Source organism: Heloderma suspectum, chromosome 3 (assembly GCF_057233095.1).
Source record: "Heloderma suspectum isolate Gila_16-S chromosome 3, 16-S_ref, whole genome shotgun sequence".
NCBI lineage: Eukaryota > Metazoa > Chordata > Lepidosauria > Squamata > Helodermatidae > Heloderma > Heloderma suspectum.
Genome location: NC_139460.1, coordinates 1525880 through 1552652, shown reverse-complemented (window position 1 = coordinate 1552652; position 26773 = coordinate 1525880). Strand labels below are relative to the sequence as shown.

At 53.1% G+C, this 26773-nt stretch overlaps 2 protein-coding genes across 2 annotated transcripts; one reads left to right on the top strand and one right to left on the bottom strand.

Annotated features, from left to right (window-relative positions):
• Positions 1-4136: 4136 nt before the first annotated feature.
• Positions 4137-5536, bottom strand: LOC146349185 (hemoglobin subunit beta-2-like). The gene is made up of 3 exons (XM_084842162.1): positions 5393-5536; positions 5067-5289; positions 4137-4367 (listed from the first exon to the last, which is right to left on the bottom strand). The coding sequence occupies exons 1-3, from the start codon at positions 5482-5484 to the stop codon at positions 4239-4241; spliced, it is 444 nt and encodes a 147-aa protein (XP_084698288.1). The 5' UTR covers positions 5485-5536; the 3' UTR covers positions 4137-4238.
• Positions 5537-5580: 44 nt separating this feature from the next.
• LOC146349184 (uncharacterized) lies at positions 5581-20735 on the top strand. The gene is made up of 3 exons (XM_084842163.1): positions 5581-5759; positions 6048-6183; positions 20303-20735. Exons 2-3 carry the CDS (start codon positions 6110-6112, stop codon positions 20634-20636), a joined length of 408 nt encoding a protein of 135 aa, XP_084698289.1. The 5' UTR covers positions 5581-5759; positions 6048-6109; the 3' UTR covers positions 20637-20735.
• The last annotated feature ends 6038 nt before the right edge of the window (positions 20736-26773 follow it).

Genomic DNA, 26773 nt, shown 5'->3' with positions numbered 1-26773 from the left:
AATGCCCCCCTGCAACGAAGGGAGACACATCTGACCCCCTACCCCACCAAGCTCAGAAGCAACACCCTCTTTCAATGGGGCTTACTCGAGGGTTGCAGGTGATCTTATGTCTACTCAAAGTTAAGTCCCACTGAGTTCAATGCTGCTTACTCCCAAGTGAGTGCCCAAGATTGGGGCCTTGAGAAAACAGTACAGCAGAAGTTAAGCTACAGGGAGAAGGAGGGGGGGAATGGGAGCGCATGTAAAGGCACTCAGCCGTGATCCTGCATTTAAAAGGGAAGCAGAAAGCCCCCCTTTAAATGCAGGATGTTAGGCTGGTGTAGAGGTGCCCCCAGAGAGAAGGCGCAACATGGGGCAGTGGTGGGAGCATATTCATTTGGACAGACATGCAGTTCTCAACACCCGCCCCCCACAGTTCTCAGTGAGCCTGCAGATCGCTGCCTGAGCTCCCCCGTCCCCCGTCCCCCTCCTTCCGCCCCAGCCTCGGGAGCAAAACTGCCCTCCAGGAGGCGATCGGCATTTCCAAACAGAGCTCGGCAGCCGAGCGCGAGGGGCCGCCCCTCCCTGTGGCTCCTCCGCAGGCAGTGCACGAGGGGCACGAGGCACCCTTTCCTGCTCGGATATGCAACTTTCTGGGGGAGGGGGAGGAACCCCAAAGAGTGACAACCCCAGCAAGCCCCAGCGCTCAGCGCCCGCCCGGGGGCAGCAGCAAGACATCCCCAAGGGCAAAGAGAAGGGCGGGAGGGGCTGGAACAGGGCTGTCCAGGGCGGCCAGGCTGGCCGAAAGAGCACATGCACCCGCATCCCCTGCCGGGGTCGTGAGATCCTGGGGGAAGCCCTGCTCTCCCCTTGCGACCATGAGAGGCCCATGTATGAATGTATTTCATTTCTGTACCACCCGATAGCCGAAGCTCTCTGGGCGGTTCACAGAAATTAAAACCAACAAGCACACAGTAAAACAATATAAAATATAAAACATTAAAACCACAATATAACAATACAACCAGAATAAAACCAGCGTAAAGCCTAGCAGCAATGTGGAGATTTAAAATACAGATTTAAAACAGCAAAGCTAAAAGTCTAGAAAGCTAAAATTCTAAAATGCTTGTGAAAATAAAAAGGTCTTCACCTGGCGCCGGAAGGAATACAATGTAGGCTCCAGGTGAACCTCACTAGGGAGCTCATTCCACAGCCGGGGGGCCACAGCAGAAAATGCCCTGCTCCTAGTAGACACCCGCCTCACTTCCTTTGGCAGGGGCTCACGGAGGAGGGCCGCTGAGGAAGATCTGAAGGTCCGGGCAGGCACATATGGGAGGAGGCGATCCTTCGGGTAACCAGCCCCCAAGCCGTTCAGGACTTTAAATGTTAACACCAGCACTTTGAATCGGGCCCGGAAATGGACTGGCAGCCAGTGCAGCTGGAAAAGTACTGGCGTAATATGAGCTCGCAGGCCAGTCTCTGTTAACAATCTTGCTGCCCTGTTTTGGACCAGCTGAAGTTTCCGGACCATTTTCAAAGGCAGCCCCACGTATAACGCATTGCAGTAATCCAGACGAGAAGTTATCAGAGCATGGATAACTGTAGCTAGGCTATCTCTGTCCAGATAAGGGCGTAGTTGGTATACCAGCCTCAGCTGATAAAAAGTGCTCCGTGCCACTGAGTTCACCTGTGCCTCAAGTGACAGTTCTGGATCCAAGAGCACCCCCAAACTACGAACCTGATCCTTCAGGGGGAGTGCAACCCCCTCCAGAACAGGTTGAATATCACCTAGCCGGGCAGACGAACCACCCACTAACAGTACCTCCGTCTTGTCTGGATTGAGTTTCAGTTTATTAGCCCTCATCCAGTCCATTACCGTGCCCAGGCACTGGTTCAGAACAGCCACTGCCTCACCTGGTTTTGATGAGAAAGAGAGGTAGAGCTGGGTGTCATCCGCATATTGATGGCACCTCAGCCCACACCTCCGGATAACCTCCCCCAGCGGTTTCATGTAGATGTTAAACAGCATGGGGGATAGAATAGAGCCCTGTGGAACCCCGAGGCACAATTGCCATGGCACAGAGCAGTAACCCCCCAGCACCACCTTCTGGAATCGGCCATCCAAGCAGGAGCGGAACCACTGCAGCGCAGTGACTGCAACTCCCCCCCAGACCACCTGTCCAGAGCCATGCCGAGCGAGGCGACGCGGCTGCCCCGCTGCCGCCCCTCGCCAGCAGGCGACACCACTCGCATTCGGGCCGGCCGGGGGCGCGAGCCGGTCCGTTGCTGGGGGCTCCTGCGGGGGGCTGCTTTGCTGCTGCGCTTTCAACCGATCTGCTGTCGCGCCGCGTTTTAGCCGCGAGCTCGCCCTGCGGTTTTATTCTTGCCAGCCGCCCTGCTCACCATTTTCGGCGGGAAGGCGGAATGTAACGACAGCACGTGACACGGAAGGAGCCCAGCACGGGCGCGCCCCCGCGACAGGCACCTGCGGAGGGGCGCGCCGGGGTCATCGGCGGAAGGCTCCGGGGCTCCCCGCGCGGCGCGTCCGGGAGGAATCGCGCGCGCGAGGAGGCTTCAGCGCCGCCGCCCCGCGCAGCCTCCGGGGCGCGCCGGAGAGCGCGCGGCGCCGCGAGGGCCTCCGCCGCTGCCTCCGAGGGGCGCGCCTCTCGGCTCGCCGCCGCCCGCCCCTCGCCCCTGCGCGCGAGGCGCTCCCCTCCCGCCCGGACGCCGAGCTCTGCCAGGCGCCTCGGCAGACAGCCGCGCGCGCAGCGGGCCGCTCCTCCGCCCGGCCTGGGACGGCAGCTGCCTCCGCGGGCCGAGACGGGCGCGGCTCGGACGCACGCCCCTCTGGCGGGGCCCGCCCCATGCGCGGAGCAGTTATGCGGCGGAGCACTCTGCGGATGCTCAGGAGCACTCTATCCGCGGCGGCTGTGAGGGTGCCCCAGCGCTGGGAAGGGAGCCTGGGCCGGGCCGGGACGGGCCGTGGCTCCAGCGACGGTCTGCGCGCCCTCCCTGGCAGGGACCCGCCTCCCGGTCCGGGCTGGGCAGCACGCGGCACAGAGGGGCAGGCGCGGCTGCCTCGGGGGAGGGGCCGCGGCCCGCAGAGGGGGCGCTGTCTGGCGGGGCCTGGGCCGGGACGGCCCCCGCCCGCCCCCTGCCGCGCCGCCGGGGGCTCCCGCTCGCCCGCCCGTTCGTGGGCGGCGGCCCGGGCCTCGGGCGGCGCGCTGGGGCCGGGCGCGAAGGGCCCCGCCCCTCCTGCGCGGCGGCCGCCGCTGCCGGCGCCGGGAAGCGTCCCGCTGGGGCCCAGGGCGGCGGGGCGCGTGGCGGGGCTGCGGCCGGCGCGCCAGCGGGGGCGCGGGGCCGGCTGGCAGCGCCGCGGGCGCCCCCGCAAGGCCGCCAGCCGCAGCCCGGCCGGAGAGGGCGGCGGGGCGGCTGCCCGCGTGCGGGGCGCCGTCTCGGGGCTTCTGCCCTCGGCCGCGGCGGCGTCCTGTGCAGCGCGCCGGGCCCGGCGGGCGGCCGGGCCCCGGGGCAGGCGGAGGAGAGCCAGCCGGCTGCAGCAGCCCCGGCCCGGCGGCCCCGGCGCCTTCGAGGCGGGCTTCCGCTGGGGCCGCCGCACAGGGGCCGCCCCTTCCCGCACGCGGCGGCCCGGATCCTGACCCCCGCCGCCCCGGCTGCGGGCGCGCTCGGGCGGGCGGACAGACCGGCGCGAGGCGCGCACGCCTGGGCGCGCCGCCTCTCGCCTCGCCCCGAGCCCGAGTGGTCGGGAGACGGCGGAGCCCTCGCTCGAGAGGCGGAGGCCCCCATCCTTAACGCGCTGGCTCGCGAGTGACCCCCTTGAGCACAGTCGGGCGGCCTTCCACGGAAACCTGCCGCTCTGAACCCAGAGCGAGGCCTCCGCCCTGAGCCCGCGGGCGGGGATGTTGGCTCAGCAACAACCCGGGTGTGTCCCCGGGCCCCGCGCGGGCAGCCGCCTCCGCTTTTCGGCCCGGAGGACGGGTGTTACCGGGACGGGGCCTCTCTCCGGCTCGCCTCCCCCCCCCCCCGCGCCCCTGCTCAAGTGCCCAGTTTGGGCGCCCATGTTGGGCTTTGGGGCGTGCTCCAGCGAAGGTGGCCTCTCCCCCGCCCCCCCAGCACCCACAGAGAGACAGGGAGTCTGCTCAGATTGCAGGGGCACTTTATTAGGTGGTCCTGTAGGGCTGGAAGGGGCCCCCCAGGGTGGCAAGGCAAACATGCGGCAGCCGCTCGGCCCTCAGAGCGGCCTAGTGGTACTGGCGTTGCAGGGCGTAGGCCACCACGCGGACCAGCTTCTGGAATGCGGCGTGGCAGGCTGGGGTGAAATCTTTCTTGAAGTGGTTCCCCAAGACAATGATGAGGACATCTCCCAGAAGCTGGAAAAGAAAAGGGGAGACGTGAGACCCCGGCCTGGCTGTGTGGATGGCCCTCTCTTCCTCCCCAGCCCACGTAACCACAGGCAGCCACCCGCTCCCCTCAGGAAATGGTGAAGGAACGCTGGACAGGATGAAGTTGGCTGAGAGCAAAAGAGACACGGTGCTGGGGAGGACGCCAGTCAGACGGGAAATCATGCACCACTCACAGCCGTGCGCTACTCTCCAGTGACATGGCCACACATGCAGTTTGAACCCAGGTAGGTTCTGTCGTCCAGCTCAGCAGTATGAATTGGCCCTGGAGACCTGGGCTCAAGTCCATCTCTGCTGGGAGCTCTACATTCAAACGGGCATGTCACTTTCTTCTCTTGTTCTCCATGTGCAATGAGTGAAAATCAAAGACTATACGCAAAAGCATGGCAGAAGTCAACGTTTTGCTTCCCCAGGACAGCTGCGTTCAACCTGGCTGAACTTACAAGCGGAGAAGAATGCGCTGCTCTTGGTGGCCAGGAAATAACTACATAATTATTTGGAAAGCAAATGGTGCTCCCTCTTATGCACACATTCAAGTAGACCTCCTCCTCATGGTTTGGGTTTGCGTTTGCAGCGTTGATAATAGGTTGGCCTCTGCAGAGGTGTGCTCAGACACCCATCCCGCCCACACCCTGGGCAGCCCCTCAGAGAGGGGGGTGCGCGCCTCACCCTGAAGTTCTCGGGGTCCACATGCAGCTTGTCGCAGTGCAGCTCACTCAGCTTGGCAAAAGTGTCCTTGATGTTGTCCAGGTTCTTGATGCCATCTCCGAAGGAGGTGAGTACCTTCTTGCCATGAGCCTTGACTCTGGGGTTGCCACAGATGGCTGTAGAGCTGGAGAGGTTCCCAAAATCAGCAAAGAACCTCTGGGTCCAGGGGTGGACCACCAGCAGGCTGCAGGGAGGGAGAGGAGAGAGAAAGAGACACACCTGGTTATCCTGGCAGGAGGAGGCGTGCCCAGCCTGTCTCAAGGAGGCAACCGCATGACTGGGCTCACCAGGCAAGGGTATCAGCCCCAATGACAGCAGTATCAACCCTGCTCCAGAGGGCTTGGATGTGATGCTTCTCTTCGGCGGTCCAGTGCACCATGGTGGATGATTGGGGTTGGGTGTTTCTCTCTGCCGAAGAAAGTTTCTGGGCTGATCTGAGGTCTCCTTGGCAAGACTTTTATACCCTGCACTGAGGATCCTCCTCCTCGGCTGAGGGGGGCTCTGGCTGGCAGCCGGCTTTGGTGGGGCTGAGGAGCAGCAGGGAGGGGCGGCCGCCACTCGCGGGTGCGGCTCTGCTGGCGGAGCAGGAGGCCCAGATAGCTGGTGGTGGAGGAGGAGACACGCAGCACCTTGGGGAAATTAGGGGCTTCCACGGTGCGCATGCCATCCCTGTTGATTTGGGGCTGGTGCTTGAGGGTGGCTGGCAGCATCTGGAGAGGCTGCCTCAGATATTTCTTCCTTTGGAGGGTGGCGGGGAGAGAAGCGAACGGCTGTGCTGTTTGTTCCCAAGATGGCAAAACTTCAGCCTTCCTGGGGAAGCGGAGTGCTGAAATGCAGAACTTTTTACAGTTAGGATGTTCATTCTGGATTTTTTTAAAAAAACTTCATCTCTCTGGAGTCATGGCTACCTGAAGAACCCGTTGCTTCTTTTTCTGTCCACAGTGGATTGCAGAGCAAGGGGTTCCTCTCCTCTTATTCAGCATCTGCAGGCATACATATGCAGCATGATCTTTAAGTTCCTTACCATCACTAGCCAGTGTGATGAGACAGTCCAGTTGCTTTGTGCATGTTTAAACAGGTGAGCTTAAAGTTCTGTGTCAGCTTAGGCCTCATGAGTGGGGGGGTATCCAGACGGAGGGCTCCTGGCACTACTACCCATCAAAAGGCCTGGTGCAACGTTTCCATTCTTTTCTCCTTAGAGGGTTTTCTGTGGTAAGAAAAAGGATGGATGAAGCGGTGTTGGGGAAGTATGTGAGGGTGACACGTGTCTGGACTGTCTGTAAGGGGCCTTGTGGACAAGGCGTTTCTTGTGCAGTCCCCACTGAGCCAGGCGGGTTGCACAATAGGAGATGCCGTGTGCTCCCAGACAGGGCTGTTACTGCAGTTTTATGGGGGATCCCAGTGTCGTCCCCTTCCACATGTAACTCTCCTGTGTTCCCCCACTGCTTCTTTCACGTTTTCCTTGCACAGCTAATCTGTTAAGGAAGAACAGATGGAATTGCTGCACAGGGTGTTCTCCTTGTTAGTGCTAGGAACCCTCCCTGTGCCTGAAGCCCCTTTACTGGGAGGTACCCAGGGGTGTATCACACATTCAGTGAACAGCCCGTAACGTTTCAATGCTTTTTGTGTTTTCTTGCTAAATAGACTGTCAGTTTTATTCTGTTAATTATGCATTAAAATCAAGCAGTTCACTCCCCCCCCCCCCCACACACACACACACTGGTGGATAGAAAAGTACGTTCCCAGCCTCAAGTGTGACAACAAGCTGCCAAATATGAAAAAGTTGGCAGCACTTTTCTGACATAAAGCACCATAGCCATTGCTGCTTGACAGCACTGGGGTCCTGAATAGGATATACCTACCACCCAATCTTTCAAGGGGTGGTGAGGGGCTGGCACTGTCCCAAAGGAAGTGCCAAGTGAAGCAGGTGAGTTGAGTCTCCCCACCCTTGATCCTCGCTTACCAGCACTTTGCCCCAGGGCTGCCCAGCACCTGCGCTTTGAGGGATTCCATCCATTCTCATGGTTCACCTCAACTTGAGAAGGGGGACTTCAAGTGGCAGCTGCTTGCATGGGGTGCCTGTGCATTAGAATGGTGGGTGCAGGGAGGCCCTGGCCTGTGTGCGCACCCCGGATGCTGCAGAGGGACATAACCCCAGTCTCATGCCCTGAAACCCATGGGCAGCAGAATGGGAAAAACTCGAGACACCTCTCCTTAGGCCATGCTTCCTAAACCCATGGAACTCCTGTGTTCAACATCCCCATTTTTCCCTGCATTGCCCCACGGCTTGTCCTTGTGGTGAAGGCGGGTTGCTTCTAGCCCCTTTCCCCTGCCTCTGGCCCATTTTCCTACCCTGGGGCCTCCACACCCGGCTCCCTGGGCCTGCTCCTCTGCCCTGCCAGGCAGAGATACCACGGCCCTGCCCAGCTGCCTGCAGGGCGTGAGGGGAGACACCAGCTGGGTTGTGGATGCCATGGCAAGGGGAGGCCCAGATAAGTGCGGGGGGAGCGGTGGAGGCAGCCCTTCCCTTCCAAACGGGGCTGGCGTGTAAGCTGGCATTTGCCCGAAGGGCTTTGTGGTGAGGTGCTGGCAAACCACGCTTCTCAGCCATGGAAGGCAAGGCAGGGACCAGGTGTGTTACGAAAGGCAGAGCAGGAAAGGGCAGAAGCTGCCCCAGCCCCAGCCTGGGGTTCTGGCTGTGTGTTTGGCATCAGGCCACCACCAGCATCACTGTTTTACAGGTAAGGAAATGAGGTCGGAAGACGCGGCCGGCCGGCAGCAACCAAAGCAGCTGCTTAGCGCTGACGCTGAATGTCCCATTTTTCAGAGCGCTTTTCAGGTCTCACGTGAGGCAAGCGGGTGTTGTTGTTCCCATGTACCGCTGAGGAAGTGAGGCCGAGACTTGCTAAACTCCGGTCCAAGCCAACTCCAGTGACTCAACATGTCGCACTTTGTACAAAAACTGGCCCTGCGATGGAGTTACAGTCAGTCCAAGAGATATTAAATGCAATAAAATCTGAATAAAATACTCCCTCAAATCCCAGACCCTTGAAAGGTTAATGAGGGCCACCAAAGTTCCCACTGACTATAGGGCTTGTGTTGTTTGGTGAAACATCTCAATCCTTGCAATCTGGATTGGATCTGCAAACTGGAATAGATTACTTTCCACAGAGGTAAGCCCCGTCATACTAACCTCTTAGAGTTCTTTGAGAATGTCAGTAAATGTGTGGACAACAGCATCACAGACAATGGGGCTCTTGGGGAGGAGGGCATCATTCTGAGGAAGAGGGAAATGATCCCTTAGAAGGGACCCATTCGTAGTAGTGGGAGATTCGCTCATTAGATGCATAGACAGCTGGGTTTGTGATGGGTGTGTGGACCGCATGGTGAATTGCCTGCCTGGTGCAAAGGTTGCAGATGTTATGTGCCATCACTATAGCCTAGCAGGCAGTGCTGGCGTGGAGTCAGTGGTCATGGTCCATTTTGGTATCAATGACATGGGGAAATGTAGTCATGAGATCCTGGAAGCCAAGGTTAGGTTGCCAGGTAGGAGATTGAAATCCAGAACCACCATGGTGGCTTTCTTGGAAATGCTACCTGCTCCACATGCAGGGCCAGATAGACAGGTAAAGCTGAGGAGTCTCAATGCGTGGATGAGATGGTGGTGCTGGGAAGAGGGGTTCAGATTTGTTAGGCACTGGGGAACGTTTTGAGACAAGCCGAGCCTGTACAAGAGGGACGGGCTCCACTTGAAGCAAAATGGAATGTTTCTGATTGCCCAAATGTAGAAGGGGAGGAAATAGGGTGGACGTACATGGTAGAACATGATAGCCAGTCAAAGAGGCCTAGGGGCTATAGCAGAGGATAGGGGTGTTGGAGAAATCTGCCACAGGCTCAAATGAGGCCAGATTCCAAAGAATCTGTACGACGGCCATCTGGGTGGAAGTCGTGGGGGTGTGCTCGGTGTAATCAGCTCCTGGCTCTCAGGGAACAAGTGCGTTCCCTTGAGGCCCAGGTTGCTGACCTGGAGAAGCTGGGAGAGGCTGGTGGGTGAGACCCGGGGACCCGTTCGCTGTGTCCCACTCCTGGGTGCCTGCTCCTCTGCTGCCATGGAGAAGGGTCTCGGGGAAGGGGGGCGGCATTCTGAGGAAGAGGGAACTGACCCCTTAGACGGGACCCACTCCTCAGAAGACGAACAAATGTCCTCTCGCACCAGGGACGTACCTCCGAGGGGAGGGGGCTTGTGGTGGTGGGGATTCCATCATTAGGCACACAGACAGCTGGGTTTGTGATGGGCATGTGGAGCACGTGGTGAATTGCCTGCCTGGTGCCAAGGTTGCGGATATCACGCGCCGTCTAGATAGCCTAGTAGACAGCGCTGGGGTGGAGTCAGTGGTCATGGTCCATGATGGTACCAACAATGTGGGGAAATGTAGTCAGGAGGCCCTGGAAGCCAAATTTAGGTTGCCAGGTAGGTGGCTGAAATCCAGGACCACCACGGTGGCTTTCTTGGAAATGCTACCTGTTCCACGCGCAGGGCCAGCTGGACAGGCAAAGCTGAGGAGTTTTAATGAGTGGAGGAGACGGTGGTGCCAGGAAGGAGGGGTTGAGATTTGTTAGGCACTAGGGAACGTTTTGGGACAAGCCAGGCCTGCACAAGAGGGATGGGCTCCACTTGAAAAAAAATGGAACCAGATTGCTGGCGCTAAACATAGAAGGGGGGGCAGAGCAGCTTTTAAACTCAACCCTGGGGGAAAGCCAACAGGATCTGGGAAGCATCTGGTTTGGGTTAGGACATCCCAAAGGGATGAAGATGAAAATATTTCTGATTGCCCAAATGTAGAAGGGGAGGAAATAGGGCGGAAGTACGTGGTAGGACATGATAGCCAGTCAAAGAGGCCTAGGGGCCATAGCAGAGGATAGGGATGTTGGAGAAATCTGCCACAGACTCAAATGAGGCTGGATTCCAAAGAATCTGGTGTCCACATTGGACTGGCTGCACTCACCTCTGTCTGGAGGAGATCCTGCAGGGCGGCTCTCCAGCTTCCTAAAAAAGTGATATTACCGTAGGAAAAGCCACAGCCGTAAATGGTGTATTGTAGGCCATTTGCTGCCGTAAAGCACTCACTTTTACCTAAATACAGCCATAAATAGCTTCAATTTTGGTCAAAGTAAGTGCTTTATGGCTGAAAATGGTATAAAATACACCATTTCTGGCTGTAATTTTCCCGCAATAGGCTAATGGCAGCTGCTGTTAGCATATCACGTTTTATAGAAAGCCGGAGAGCTGCTCCACCAACTCTGGCAGATGTGGCAGGGCTCCGCAGGGCCCAGAGTGGCCTGAATTCCCCGCAGTGGACCCCCCCAACCAGACAGTGGGGGGTTCATACATCCCTAGCAGAGGGTGCACATGCCAGAGAGATCTGGAGACAGACATCGTGTGTAGATGTTTCTGTGCTAATGCTAGAAGCCTCCGAGCCCAGATGGGAGAGTTGGAGTGCCTGGTTTTAAAGGAGAACCTCGATCTAGTAGGCGTTATGGAAACCTGGTGGAGTGGAGAGAACCAGGAGGATACGGCCATGTCGATACAAACTCCGTGGGAAGGACAGGGAAGGGTGTGCTCGGGGAGGTGTTGCCCTGTCATAAAGACAGCATAGCATCAAGCAGGCTAGAACACCTAAAAGGGGTAGGCTGTCCCACAGAAGCGCTGTGGGTGACAATACCAGGCTCCAGAATGAATTTATTTCTAGGAACATGCTGTCCTCCCCCAGGCCAGAATGCTCAGGGCACCCTGGCGATGGAAAACAAAACCAGGGAGGCCTCCAAGTGAGGAAGTGTTGTAATAATGGGCAACTTCAATTACCCCCACACTGCCTGGATAAATGCGTGTTCAGCTGACGCACCAGCTGTGCCCCTTCCTGTGGAAGGCAGGTGTGGACACAGTGGCGCACGCCTTGGTCACCTCACATTTAGAGCACTATAACACGCTCTGCATGGGGTTGCCTTTGAAAAGGGTGTGGAATGCAACTGGTGCAAAATGCAGCGGCCTGATTGTTATTAAGCATGTGCTTTACAGATCACACAATGCTGGTCTTGAAACTGCGACACTGGCATCCAGTTTGGTTCCAAGCCCAATTCGAGGTGCTGGCTCTTACCTCTAACACCCTAGATGGGTTGGGCTCATGTGTCTGAAAGAGCAACTCCACCCGTACGAACCTGCTCATACTCTGCAGCTGTGTGTCCCTCTGGCGAGGTGAGGCTGGTTGGCACGTGAGAGGGCAGCTGAGGGTGGCAGCCCCTGCCTCCCCCTTGGGACGGAGGCTTGGCGAGCTCCTTCCCTGTCCCTTGGATAGCTGGCAAGGACATCGTTGCTCAGCTGAGCTCCTGATAGTTAATGCTGCTCTCTGATGTTTCATGATCCCTGGTTGTCCTCTGTCGGTGGCTTGTACGTTTGCATTGTACTCTTCTGTACATCTCCTCAAGCACTCATTGCGGAGAGACGTGATCTAAAACGATGCTAGAATGAATAAAGCAAAGCAAAACAAAACAAGAGGCACAGCAGTGCCAGGAGGTTCTGCTGCACTGAGGCAGCTGCAGAGAAGCTGTCATTTGGACATGGCATCCCCTCAGATCCCCACCAGAAGCCAGCAAGACCTCTGGATTCTCATGCTGGACGGGCTGCCGGGATTTTCCATCCCTCCACCTCTTCTCTACTGTCACATGATGAGGGAACATCAGCCATCATGTCCCTATGACATTCTTTGTCTAAAGCCCCCAAATGCTAATAGAACAATTGAGCCACCATGTTTAGGGGGAAACTACCTCTGAGTACCAGTCACTGGGACTGAACACCAGAGGAGAGCTTGCTTGTGGGCTCCCAAAAGACATATGGGTGGCCACTGTTGGAAACAGGTTACTGGGCGGCTAGGTGGACCCACCTTGTTCTGACCCACCAGGGCAGTTCTCGCAAAGGATTAAGGAGCAAGAGATGCAACAAGAACAAATGGAGGGCTAAAGCACTTCTTCATGAGCAAACCTGCTTGGAAGGTGCACCATCTCATGGCTTGAATGCTGAACTTGGTGCTTACTCATGAGTAAATGTGCTAACTTGCTGCTTGATATGCCATGCTTGGGTGCTTATTCCTGACTAGACATGGAATCATAGAATAGTAGGTTGGAAGGGGTCTACAAGACCATTGAGTCCAACCCCCTGCTCAGTGCAGGAATCCAAGTCAGAGCAGCCCTGACAGATGGCTGTCCAGCCTCGTCTTGAAGGCCTCCAACGTGGGAGAGCCCCCCACCTCCCCAGGTAATTGGTTCCATTCTCGTATTGCTCTTACAGTCAGGACGTTTCTCCTGATGTTCAGCCGGAATCTGGCTTCCTGTCACTTGAGCCCATGATTCCGTGTCCTGCACTGTGGGAGGATCGAGAAGAGATCCTGGCCTTCTTCTCTGTGACAACTTTTCAAGTACTTGAAGAGCGCTATCATATCTCCCCTCAGTCTTCTCTTCTCAAGGCTAAACATGCCCAGTTCTTTCAGTCTCTCTTCATAGGGCTTTGTTTCCAGTCCCCTGATCATCTTTGTTGCCCTCCTCTGAACCCCCTCCAGCTTGTCTGCATCCTTCTTCAAGTGCAGTGCCCAGAACTGGACACAGGACTCCAGATGAGGCCTAACTAGTGCTGAGTAGAGGGGAACTAGCACTTCCTGGGATTTGGAAGCGATGCTTCTATGAATGCAGCCCAAATTGTTGCCTCATATTCAGCTTGTGATCTACATGAGGTTTGGGGTGCAGTGTCATCAATATGCGGATGACACGCAGGTCTACCTCTCATTCAAATCTTCACCAAGGTTGGCCGTAGAATCCCTGTCCAAATGTCTGGAGACGGTGAGTGGCTGGATGGGGAGGAATAAGCTGAAGCTGAACCCTGACAAGACCGAGGTACTTTTGGTGGGAGACGAGGAGGCTGGGGGATGTTGACCTGGTGTTGAATGGGGTACGGCTACCCTTGAAAGACCAGGTCCGCAGCCTGGGAGTCATTTTGGACTCCCAGCTGTCCATGGAGGCTCAGGTGTCAGCTGTGAGCAGGACAGCGCTGTATCAACTCCATCTGATACGGTGGCTGCACCCCTTCCTTCCCGACCATCTGCTCCCATCAGTAGTACATGCCCTGGTCTCCTCTCGTTTAGACTACTGTAATGCGCTCTACGTGGGGTTACCCTTGAAGACGGTTCGGAAGCTGCAGCTGGTACAGAACGCGGCGGCTCGCCTGATTAAAGGCAGCCGCTGGCGAGATCACATCACTCCAGTGCTGAAGGAGTTGCACTGGTTACCAGTTGTTTTCCGGGCCAAATTCAAGGTGTTGGTTTTGACCTTTAAAACCCTATATGGTTCCGGCCCAGCCTATCTTAAGGAGCGCCTCCAGCAACACCAGACAGGCCGCTTAACAAGATCAGCCTCAGATGGCCTTCTGTCTGTCCCATCAGCCAGGACAGTTAGACTGGTGGGGACGAGGGAGAGGGCCTTCTCTGGTGGCCCCCACTCTGTGGAACTCCCTCCCTAGGGAACTCTGCCATGCCCCCTCTTTAATGAGCTTCCGTTGTGCATTAAAAATGTGGTTGTTCAGGCAGGCATTTGGGGTGGGTTAGGGTATTTAAAAAAAAGGTAAAATTTTATTGTTTTAAATTGTTTTATGGTGGGTTGTACATCGTCCAGAGTGGCTGGGTGACCAGTCAGATGGGCGATTAATAAATTTAAATAAATAAATGAGTCCCATCACCCTATATCTTCATAAATTAATGATTTTATTATTATTATTATTATTTTGCACATGGCACTACATAATCTACACTGGAGCCCCTTCTGTTTGTGAGGCAGCCCTGGGCCAGGGTTTTTCAAATGGAATTGCTGCTCCGTGGGCACCCATTAATACAGTGCAGTATCCGGTGTGTTTATAACACGATCAAGTGCCACACGCCATGTAGCGTTGCAATTGCAGGGGAAATAGGTGGATCTTGAGTGCCCGTGTGCTTCAACATTTGTGTTTCTAGCAGAAGCACCGGCCACAGTATAGTGCTGCAGTTGGAGGAGAAGTGGCAGGTCACATGGGCCATTTCAGGTTCCTTTTTTTAAAAAAAAAATTAAGCCTGGTGAATACGTGCACATCTGTGCAGCTGTGCAGAAATGTAGTTTTTAAAATAAAAGTTTGCACAGTTATTTACAGCTGTGGAGTTGTGTATGTGCACACTGAAAATTAGCCTCCCCTCCAAAAATAATAGCTGACCAACCACCTGTGCCATCAAAGGAGAAGAAATGGAGGACAACCATGAATTTCCTGCTCATAAATCTCTTTCCCTTGACCGAGGTCAAAGGCAAAAGTGGGGGGAAATGTTGCAAAACTGATTCTACAGCCTTGAAGCCAACCCCGCTGGTATGAGTTACAATACCATGCTGTTAGTACATGCCTAAATCAATACTGCACGGAACCACAATAAATACAATTTAAACATCATAGCAGTCTGAAAAATACTAGGATATAGAGACAGAAATAGTATGAGGACAATGGGATGGCAAGCATGTCATGTGCTATGCAAGTCAGCCAGACATTGCAAAGGGGCTGGGGGGGGGGGGGACTGGTATGGAGGCCTAAGTCTCCAGTGTATTATTCTGTTCTCCTGAGGATATTGCCCCTGTGAAACGGTTGTCCTAGTACTCTGGGAGTCTCTGGGATCTGGGAAATTACAGGCCAATTAGCTTAACGTCTATTCCGGGTACATTGGTTGAAGGCATTATTAAAGATAAAATTAGTAAGCACATAGAGAGACAAATCCTGCTGGAAAAGAATCAGCACGGCTTCTGCAAAGGTAAGTCCTTTCTCACTGACCATCTAGAGTTCTTTCACAGTGTCAGTAGACGTGTAGACGGGTGATCCGGTAGACATTGTATACTTGGATTTCAGAAGGCTTTTGACAAAAGTCCCTCACCAAGGACTCCTGAGCTAACTTCGCAATCGTGGAATAAGAGGAGAGGTCTTCTTGTTAAGTCGTGTCCGACTCTTCGTGACCCCGTGGACCATAGCACGCCAGGTCTTCCTGTCCTGCGCTCTCTCCCGGAGCGTGCTCAAGTTCATACTCATTGCATCGGTGATGCTATCTAGCCATCTCATCCTCTGCCGTCCCCTTCTCCTTTTGCCTTCAATCTTTCCCAGCATCAGGGTCTTTTCCAGAGAGTTTTCTCTTTGCATTAGGTGGCCAAAATATTTCAGCTTCAGTCTGTCCTTCCAATGTGCAGTCAGGGTTGATTTTCTTTAGTATGGACTGATTTGACCCCCTTGCAGTCCAGGGGACTCGTAAGAGTCTTCTCCAGCACCACAGTTCGAAAGCATCAATTCTTTGGCGCTCAGCCCTCCTTATAGTCCAGCTCTCACAGCCATACGTTACTACTGGGGAAACCATAGCTTTGATTATGCGGACCTTTGTCGGCAAGGTGATGTCTCTGCTTCTTACTATGCTGTCTAGGTTTGCCATAGCTTTCCTCCCAAGGAGCAAGCGTCTTTTAATTTCATGGCTACAGTCACTGTCTGCAGTGATCTTGGAGCCCAAAAAAATAAAATCTGTCACTGTTTCCATTTCTTCCCCTTCTAACCTAAGAGGTCCTCTTAGGGATCAGTAACTGGTTAAAGGACAGTTTCTGGATGCTGTCCCCTTTGTCAGACAAGTGATGAAGCTTTCATGATGTGTCCATGAAAGCTTATGCTAAAAAAATGTTAGTCTTTAAGGCTCCACAAGAGACTTCGTTGTTTTTGCTGCAACAGACTGAGACAGCTAACCCTCTGGAAAGCATCAAAATTATAGCAATTCTTTCTAAATTTGCATCTATACGAAGTTGTCCTTTTTCACTGATGCATTTCCTCCTTTTAGGCCATGTGTAAGTGCCCCTCCCCATGGGGTTTGGCAGGAATTCATGATGGCTTTCTCAGTGGCTGCACCCAGATTTTGGGGCTCTCTGCAAGGGAGGTTCATCTAGCCCCTTTGCTGGCCCCTTTTCATTTAAACAAACATTTGGCCTATGGAGGTGAGTAGTTTTCATCCGTTGCTCTGTGTTTCCACCTGCGTTCTACTGGCTGTCATTTTTTATGCTCTTGTCTGATTTCTAAACAACTTTATATGGCTTATTTGTTATGTCATTTTAAAAAATGATTTAGGGTGTATTTAATCCTTAGCTGCCTTGGGCATTTTTCAAAAAAATAAAGGCCAGGTATAAATGCAGCAAACAAACAGGTAAATGCCACAGAAGCCACTTGGGCCTGCAAAGGCAAAACCAGGCCTGATACCCACCAAGGCTGCAGCCCTAGTCTTTAGGGGGAGTTCAGCCCGGGACAGTGTAAAAGCCGGAACGGAGTGGGACAGGCCTCATTAGGCACTAGTGATGCATAAGTACATGGGAGAGATGCAGTGAGCCCTAAAACTCCCACAGAAACCACGTTCCAATCCCCGTTCTGAGCAACAGTCTGTATTCCAGAAAATGGCCTGGGACAGCAACGGCCAAGGGAGCCAAATCAACCAGACTCGCTGGTCACACGTGATTAGATGGGATTGATATAATGAGCTACAAACCATCCACAGAAACCACATTTCAGTAGCCATTCCGGGCCATAGTCCATAGTCCAGCAAAAAGGCCTGGAACAGCAACATCCAAGTGAGCCAAATCAACTAAATTCACCAGTCACACCTAACTGGTGAACCTGGATGGGTTCTGGGCATTATGAGGTTAATACTAATATGGGGTTTATTAGGGGCTCTTGTCCAGTCCGTGGCTGAGCCCAGTCGCTGGCTCAGCACTGCTGTGCCTTCACTCAACTGATGAAAATGCGTCACGGGGCTCCCAGGACTGAAGAGAGACACTGCTGCCCCCCCCCCCGTCATGCCTAATTGCATGGAAGAGCCTCCATGAAAGCAGCCAGCACACTCGCCTCACCCCATGCAGGCTGGGTGGGAGTAGAGCTGGACAGGCAGGTGTGATGCCCCACACCCCTTGATTCATGCAGAGGGGCTACCCAGAGAGTTTTGGCTGTTGGGCAGCATAAAGATGTAATAAGTAAAGGCATAAATACTGATGATCCTGCCCCCCAGGCCCTGCAAGGCCTCTCTCAGCAGTTCCATGAGAGGTAATGGTGGGAGTGATTCCTTGAGAATACCTGTGATCCATTAGTAACAGCAACAACAAAACGCTACCAAAACCAAATTCTTGTGGACGTAGACTTGGAGATAGCAACCCATTTCTTAACAGCAGCCAACCTGACAATTCCACCCCTACAGTTTGTTGACCCCCCCCCCACCAGTCATGCTTACGTCGTTATTTTTAATAAATGTGTTTCTGAAAGACGGTGCAGGCCTCTGCCTTCGTTGATTTCTCACTCAGATGGGAGCCCTGCTGACAGGACCATTGCATGGCACTCTGGCCCCCTCGGTGAGGGGCCACGCTGGCCCGTGCACACAGGCGCCCACAACCACTGCACCCAAACAGCATGAAATGGGATCCTGGGGAGGAAAAACATGGGTTTCTTCCAATGTTGATTTCTGTTTTTAATTTCATTCTTTAACGTGGCAACATTTATCCGTGTCACTGTACCGTAAGGTGCTTTGAACATTTGTTTGGAAGACAATATGCGCATCCTTTAAACCAGTGGTCTTCCAGACCCAAGACCCACCTCTGATTCCTAACCTGCAGCATGGGGCCCACTTTCACATGGTCACTTTTTGTGAAAATTGGCTTTGTTGTTGTTCAGTCGTGTCCAACTCTTTGTGACCCCATGGACCATAGCACGCCAGGCCTTCCTGCCCTGCGCTCTCTCCCGCAGCGTGCTCAAGTCCGTATTCATTGCATCAGTGATGCTATCTAGCCATCTCATTCTCTGCCGTCCCCTTCTCCTTTTGCCTTCAGTCTTTCCCAGCATCAGGGTCTTTTCCGGAGAGTTTTCTCTTCGCATTAAGTGGCCAAAATATTTCAGCTTCAGCATCTGTCCTTCCAATGAGCACTCAGGGTTGATTTCCTTTAGGGTGGACTGATTTGACCTTGCAGTCCAGGAGACTCGTAAGAGTCTTCTCCCGCACCACAGTTCGAAAGCATCAATTCTTCGGTGCTCAGCCTTCCTTACAGTCCAGCTCTCACAGCCATACGTTGCTACTGGGAAAACCATAGCTTTGATTATGCGGACCTTTGTCGGCAAGGTGATGTCTCTGCTTCTTACTATGCTGTCTAGGTTTGCCATAGCTTTCCACCCAAGGAGCAAGCGTCTTTTAATTTCATGGCTACAGTCACCGTCTGTGGTGATCTTGGAGCCCAATAAAATAAAATCTGTCACTGCTTCCATTTCTTCCCCTTCCAAATGCCAGCAAGTCATGGGGCCAGATGCCATGATCTTAAGTTTATTTAATGTTGAGTTTCAAACCAGCTTTTGAACTCTCCACTTCCACCCTCAACAAGAGGCTCTTTAGATCCTCTTCACTTTCTGCCATTAGGGTGGTATCGTCTGCGTATCTGAGGTTGTTGATAATTCTCCCGGCAATCTTAATTCTGACCTGTGATTCATCCAACCCGGCATTTCTCATGATGTGCTCTGCATATAAGTTAAATAAGCAGGGCGACAATGTGCAGCCTTGTCGTACTCCTTTCCCAGTTTTGAACCACTCAGTTGTTCCATGCCTGTTCTCCATTAAAGGTAGTGAGCTGTTTGGTTCGGCTCGCTGCCTCTCACCCTGGGGGAAATACTGTGCTCTGAACGGCACGTGGCTGCAGCCTGGATTGGCCAGGGTCAGGCCTCTTATGGCTGCTCCCTGTCTGGGGGCGCTGTAGGTGACCACCCACTTTGCCTCTCCCTAGAAATAGCCCTTTCTGTTGAACTTAGTGGGGTTTCCTCCTGAGGCAGCAGGTTTAGGATCAGGCCCTTTGAAGAAATGATCCACTAGCTGGGACCTTTTCATTTAAGAAAAATGTTGCGGGCGGGGGGGGGGGGTTGCTGGAAAGAGGTTTATACACTCATAAGTGGTGTAGAGCAGGGTTGGAGAGATGGTGAATCAGGATCTACTAATTCCCAGTTTAACAACAGAAACAATAAAAGCCCCCCGCCCCCCTCTAAATTAGGCAGCTACACTGAAGCAAGCTGAGGCAGGTTTTTGTGTGAAAGGACTGTGAGCGAAGTTCTGATGCAGAAAATAAAACAAATTCTTGGTGTGAGCCAGATGAGGCACCCTGTTCCTTCATTCTACCAGGTGCGCTTGCCCCAAGCCGCTATTTTGCACCAAACTCCAGTTAGTGAACTCTGAGGTTCTAGCTAACTGAAAAAGAGATCCTGGAAGCCTGACATCTGCCCAGCCCCAGTGCAAAGAGCCTGTCAGCCAAGCGTACAGGACTGCCTTCCACAGGCTTTGAGGAATGCACGGAGAGCCAGGGTGCTGGAGGGCGCTCCCAGGCGAAGGGGCCTGCCTGCTGGCAGCCAGGAGGCCTTGTGTCCATACTGAAAACAAGACAGTGGGAAAACACGGGAGGCTGGCAAGCAGAGACAGCGATGTCTGGACCCCCCATCACATTCCATGGACGAGGCAGGATGAAGGCATGATAAAAGCCTCATCTGGAAGCACCCCTAGTGAAGGGAACGTGGGATTTGGAACAAAGACCTGGGCTCAGCCGTGCAGCTCATGACTGTGGCCATCTGCACAGTAGTTAGGCAAGCGTAAAAGCAGGTGCTGTCGGGGCCTAGTTTATGGCACAGCCCCTCCCTGCTGCTCAACTGCCCTCCTGCTGATGCGCAGGTGTCATGCCATTCTGGTGCAATAGTTTGCTCTTGTTCAGCTTAACCTACCTTTCAGGGTTGTTGGTAGGATAAAATGGGGAGAGGGATAACCATATCTACTGTCCTGAGCTCCTTTGAGAAAAGGAAGGGTAAACATGTAATGAAGGGATGGTGGATGGAGGGCTGTGGCCCCCTAGCCGTGGCGGCCGCTGTGTCTGGAGGTGGAATGGAACCAGGAGCATCCCTTGAGAGATGGGTCTCTCTCTCTCAGCCCGTGTGAGGCCTGGCCCAGGGGGAGGGTGATTCTTCTGTCCTGCTGCCTCCCATGTCCAGGGTGTGTGTGAGGGGGGAGGGCTGCCATGGCAGACATCGTGTGGTGACATCCACAAACGTCTTTTTGTTGCAGGCCCTTGCCAAGCCCTGACGAGTCCACCACGGTCCACCTTTGTGATTCTGCCCCAGCCTGCTCCCTTCCGTCCCCTTCCCTGGCTCTGAGAAGGGGCAGTGAAGATTTCTGCCTGCCCCATTTTCCTTCTCTGCTCGCAGCACCAATGGATCGTCGCGGCCTCAGGCCTGTGGCTGAGCTCTGGGTTTTGCAAGGGTCCTGGGCACGCCCTGAGCTTGGGCCCTTCCTTCCGAGCCCCTGCCCTATCTCTCTGAAGAAGCTGAAATGGCAAGCCCACACCCAGCGTCCCGAGGCCCTGATAGGGCTCCCCCTCCGCCCTCCCTGGAGATGGTGATAGCGGGAGCTGCTGTGGGAGAAGACGCCTCCCAGCTGGCTGGGGCTGCCCAGCAATGCCTCCGCCGCACCAGCACAGCCATCCAGGACCCAGGGAGTCAGCGTGGTCCAGAGGATGCAGGACAGAGCCAGAGGACTGACCCTCAGCCTCGTCGCAATCTCTCCCCCACCATTTTGTGGCTATCCTCCTTTGATAATGTTGCCTACCTCACAGGGTTATTGAGAGAGTTAAAAACACCCCAGAAATGTTGCAAATATCAAAGTCTGCCACAGTAAGGGAAGCCGCTTCCCAAGACCACCTCTCCTCCATCTGGCAGGGGACCTCGGCAGTAATGGACCGAGACAGGCCATCGGGACCCCCTCGCTCCCCAAGGGAGAGGCAAGAATGAGCAGCACATCCACCCGCAATCAGCAGCAGGACTCCTGGCCTTTGGGCCTCTCTTTGCCGGTCCAGTCCAGAGCATTGCTTTCGGAGCCAAGGCACCTTTCTTTTCCACAGGTGTCTGGCCCAGGTGGCACTGGAACTCTTGCATTTCCTGAGCAACCAAAGGTGCCAGGCAGATGCACTGCGGCCGCTGTGTGGGCAGGGGTGGTGCGAGCGTCGTCAGAGCCTTGCTTGTGGGACAGCTCCTCCCACGCTGCCTTGCTAGTGGTGCCGGACCGTGCTGGAGCAGTGGATGGACTGGCAGGTTCAAGAACTTTGGGGCCCAGATAGTTTTCTCATCCATCCTTCCAGTAGTTAGAAGAGGGATAGAAAGGGAACGAAAAATACTCCGGGTGAATGACTGGCTACGAAGGTGGTGCCGACGAGAGAGATTTGGATTCTGGGACCACAGGCTATACTTCCTGGAAGGTGGGCTGTTGGCAAGGGACGGGTTGCACCTCACAAAGGATGGGAAGAATGTGTTTGGCCACAGCATGAAGAACTTCATCAGGAGGGCTTTAAACTGAATCCTACGGGGAAGGGAGATGTAATGTTGGGGGTAACAATGGACGTAGGCGCATGCACTGCAATGGAGAGAACAGCTCTGATAGTGCCCAATAATAGTCTTCAGACACATGTAGGAAGAAAGCCAGACTATGAAGCACATGGTCTTCGATGTCTATATACTAATGCCCAGAGTATGGGAAACAAACAGAACGAACTTGAACTCTTAATACAGGAGGGAAATTATGACTTGATAGGTATAACTGAGACTTGGTGGGATGACTCTCATGACTGGAATACAGCAATTGAAGGATATAACTTGTTCAAAAAGAACAGGAGGAACAGAAAGGGAGGCGGGGTTGCACTGTATGTGAAAAATACATATCTCTGCACAGAAATACAGGAGGAGGAGCTTGGTAGCCCCATCGAGAGCATCTGGGTTGAAATAAATGGAGCAAAGAATAAAAGGAACCTGGTGGTCAGAGTCTACTACCGGCCACCCAATCAAGGAGAAGACAAGGATGAAACTTTTGAAAAGCAAATAGCCAATGTTTTAAGGAAGCATGATGTAGTAGTAATGGGGGACTTCAATTTCCCCGATATTTGTTGGGAGACAAATTCTGCAAAACATGGCCCCTCCAGGAAATTCCTGACTTGTGTGGCGGATAACTTCCTCCTACAGAAAGTAGAGGAAGGAACTAGAGGATCGGCTATCCTTGACTTGATCCTAACCAACAGAGATGACTTAGTGGAGAAAGTAGCAGTTACAGGAACTCTGGGGGAAAGCGACCATGTTGTACTTGAGTTCTTGGTTCTAAGGGAAGCAAAAGCCGAGTGTACTCAAACGCGTACCCTGGATTTTAGGAAAGCTGATTTTAATAAACTCAGAACAATGATCAGTAAGGTCCCATGGCAAGCAATGCTAGTGAGAAAAGGAGTCCAAGATGGGTGGGAACTTTTAAAAAAGGAAATTCTCAAGGCACAATCACAAACAATTCCAACAAGAAGAAAAGGTGGAAGACAACAGAAGAAGCCAATGTGGCTTCACAAAAAGCTTAGGGATGACCTGAAAACAAAAAAGGACACATATAGGAAGTGGAAAGAAGGCCAAGTAACAAAGGAAGAGTACAGGCAGGTAGCACAGAATTGCAGGGATGGCGTCAGGAAGGCTAAAGCGGAGAACGAGGTGAGGTTAGCGAGGGATGCTAAAAACAACAAAAAGGCTTTCTTCAGCTACGTGCATAGTAAAAGGCAGAGGAAAGAAATGGTTGTTCAGCTATTAAATAAGGATGGCAAAATGATAACAGAGGACAAAGAAAAGGCAGAGGTGCTCAATTCCTACTTTGGCTCAGTCTTCTCCCAAAAGAGGGTCTATGACCCCCCTGGCAAAGGCGAAGTACAGGCTGAAGGGGCAGGATTGCAGCTTGAGATCGACAGGCATATGGTCAAGGAACACCTCATTACTTTGAATGAGTTCAAATCTCCAGGGCCAGATGAACTGCATCCTAGAGTCATAAAGGAACTGGCAGAAGAACTCTCAGAACCGCTGTCTATTCTCTTTGAGAAATCATGGAGGACGGGGGAAGTGCCAGATGACTGGAGGAGGGCTAACGTTGTCCCTATCTTCAAAAAGGGTAAAAAGGAGGAACCTGGGAACTACAGACCAGTCAGTCTGACATCAATCCCTGGGAAAATTCTGGAGCAGATCATAAAGCAATCCATCTGGAAGCACCTTGACAACAATGCCGTGATTACTCGAAGCCAACATGGATTTGTCAAAAACAAGTCCTGCCAGACTCGCCAGTCTCCCAACAAATATCGGGGAAATTGAAGTCCCCCATTACTACTACATCATGCTTCCTTAAAACATTGGCTATTTGCTTTTCAAAAGTTTCATCCTTGTCTTCTCCTTGATTGGGTGGCCGGTAGTAGACTCCGACCACCAGGTTCCTTTTATTCTTTGCTCCATTTATTTCAACCCAGATGCTCTCGATGGGGCTACCAAGCTCCTCCTCCTGTATTTCTGTGCAGAGATATGTATTTTTCACATACAGTGCAACCCCGCCTCCCTTTCTGTTCCTCCTGTTCTTTTTGAACAAGTTATATCCTTCAATTGCTGTATTCCAGTCATGAGAGTCATCCCACCAAGTCTCAGTTATACCTATCAAGTCATAATTTCCCTCCTGTATTAAGAGTTCAAGTTCGTTCTGTTTGTTTCCCATACTCTGGGCATTAGTATATAGACATCGAAGACCATGTGCTTCATAGTCTGGCTTTCTTCCTACCTGTGTCTGAAGACTATTATTGGACGCTATCAGAGCTGTTTTCTCCATTGCAGTGCATGCGCCTACGTCCATTGTTACCCCCAACATTACATCTCCCTTCCCCATAGGATTCAGTTTAAAGCCCTCCTGATGAAGTTCTTCATGCTGTGGCCAAACACATTCTTCCCGTCCTTTGTGAGGTGCAACCCATCCCTAGCCAACAGCCCATCTTCCAGGAAGTATAGCCCGTGGTCCCAGAATCCAAATCTCTCTCGTCGGCACCACCTTCGTAGCCAGTCATTCACCTGGAGTATTTTTCGTTCCCTTTCTATCCCTCTTCTAACTACTGGAAGGATGGATGAGAAAACTATCTGGGCCCCAAAGTTCTTGAACCTGCCAGTCCATCCACTGCCAGTCCATCCACTGCTGGTGGATCACTGCCAGACAAATCTGATCTCATTTTTTGATCAAGTCACCTCCCTTGTAGACCGTGGGAATGCTGTAGACATCATATACCTCGACTTCAGCAAAGCTTTCGACAAAGTGCCCCATGATATCCTGATGAGCAAACTTGCTCGAAGTGGGCTAGATGAAACAACGTTCCGGTGGATCCACAGTTGGCTACAGAATCGGACTCAAAGAGTGCTTATCAATGGGACCTTCTCAAGCTGGGGAGAGGTAACGAGTGGGGTACCGCAGGGCTCAGTCCTGGGCCCAGTGCTCTTCAACATTTTTATTAATGACTTGGAGGAGGAGGTGCAGGGAATGCTGATCAAATTTGCAGATGACACAAAATTGGGAGGGATAGCTAATACTTTGGAAGACAGAAACAAAATTCAAAGTGATCTGGATAGACTGGAGTGCTGGGCAGAAAACAACAGAATGACATTTAATAGGGACAAATGCCAAGTTCTGCACCTAGGAAAAAGAAACCAAATGCACAGTTACAAGATGGGGGATACGTGGCTCAACCACACTACGAGCGAGAAGGATCTTGGAATTGTTGTCGATCACAAGCTGAATATGAGCCAACAATGTGATGTGGCTGCAAAAAAGGCAAATGCTATTTTGGGCTGCATTCATAGAAGCATCGCTTCCAAATCCCGGGAAGTACTAGTTCCCCTCTACTCAGCACTGGTTAGGCCTCATCTGGAGTACTGTGTCCAGTTCTGGGCACCATACTTTAAGAAGGATGCAGACAAGCTGGAGAGGGTTCAAAGGAGGGCAACAAAGATGATCAGGGGACTGGAAACAAAGCCCTATGAAGAGAGACTGAAAGAACTGGGCATGTTTAGCCTTGAGAAGAGAAGACTGAGGGGAGATATGATAGCACTCTTCAAGTACTTGAAAGGTTGTCACAGAGAAGAAGGCCAGGATCTCTTCTTGATCATCCCAGAGTGCAGGACACGGAATAATGGGCTCAAGTTACAGGAAGCCAGATTCCGACTGAACATCAGGAAAAACTTCCTGAGTGTCAGAGCAATACGGCAATGGAACCAATTACCTGGGGAGGTGGTGGGCTCTCCCACACTGGAGGCCTTCAAGACGAGGCTGGACAGCCATTTGTCAGGGATACTCTGACTTGGATTCCTGCATTGAGCAGGGGGTTGGACTCGATGGCCTTGTAGGCCCCTTCCAACCCTACTATTCTATGATTCTATGATTCTATGAGGCACGCTGCACACCAGCTTCCCTGTCTACAGCCAGTTTGGCATGCGGTAACTGGAGAGGGGACCTGGCTCCCTGACTCTGTCTTGTAAGAAGGGCTGACATGCAGAGGCTGGAGCCAAGTTGGCGCTGCTTAGACACCGTGTGCCCAGCTGCAGTGGCACCCTCTGGCTGCTCCTAGACGGCTTGCTTTCCGGCTGCGAGTCCCACCTGGTTGGTGCTGCAGACTGAGCAAACCACAGAGTGGTTTAGCCTGCAGAACCAGTTGGGTGGAGTCTCTGTCCCAGCTTCACCTCTGGCATCGAAGTCCACCATTTGCTGCCCTTCGCCTCCTAGGACCACAGCTGCCTGGCCCTAGGTGACCTCTCCACCCTTTGGGGGGCAGCTTTTGTTCCTTCCAAATTTTTATTTCTTGGGGTAATTTGTTCTCTAAATCTTGGAGTGGGGGAATATTTTAAATGGGCATCTCCACAGGTGCGCACAATAACACATACTGGTTTTTCTTTTCATCTCTTTAACTGTGCCCTATGGAGCTGCACAGCTTTGCACAACTGCACAGAGACTGGGTTCAGACATCACAATAACCCACGATGGCTTAATTAACCCATCATTGGTTATCGTGTCATCTGGTGGGAGTTTTCTTTAACCCATGATGGCTCAATTGGCCAAAATAAGCCACTTTGATAACCCAGTCTGGAGAGTGGGTTATTTAGCCATTGGGGGTTATCATGTCATCTGGTGGTCACCGTGGGTTATTTTGGCTTGCTGTAGAGCTTTGGATCAAGAGTGGTCACACCCACTGCTGCTCTGCTCTTCGTTGGCTTAGCATTTAGGGACACATTAAAGTGGCCAAGCCAGCAGTGAAGGGGTGGGTGGGTGAGCAATTTCCCTAAAGGGAGCAAGCGAAAGCCACCAGCAGTGTCAATGGGGGGAACTGCACATTGTGAGGGACAACTATAACACCTTGGGGATTTGCAGGATCAGAACCAAACCTCATACCCTGCCTCCTCTACTAAGGAGGCACCCATGCACCAGGAAAACCCTGCACACTCTTTTCACTATAGTGCTATTGGACTATGAGGCTTGGTTCCAATCCTGAAACCCTCCAAGGTGTTATAGTCATCACCCCCTTTTGATGCACCTGGGATTTTAGCTGCTTTTGTCAATGGGTAAAACAGCACCACTCCTCTGGCTGTAAGACTGCAGGGGGGGGGGGAGACTCAGGTGAGGCACAGTGGCTTAATAAGATACTCATAGTATCTTATTAACCTGCTCATG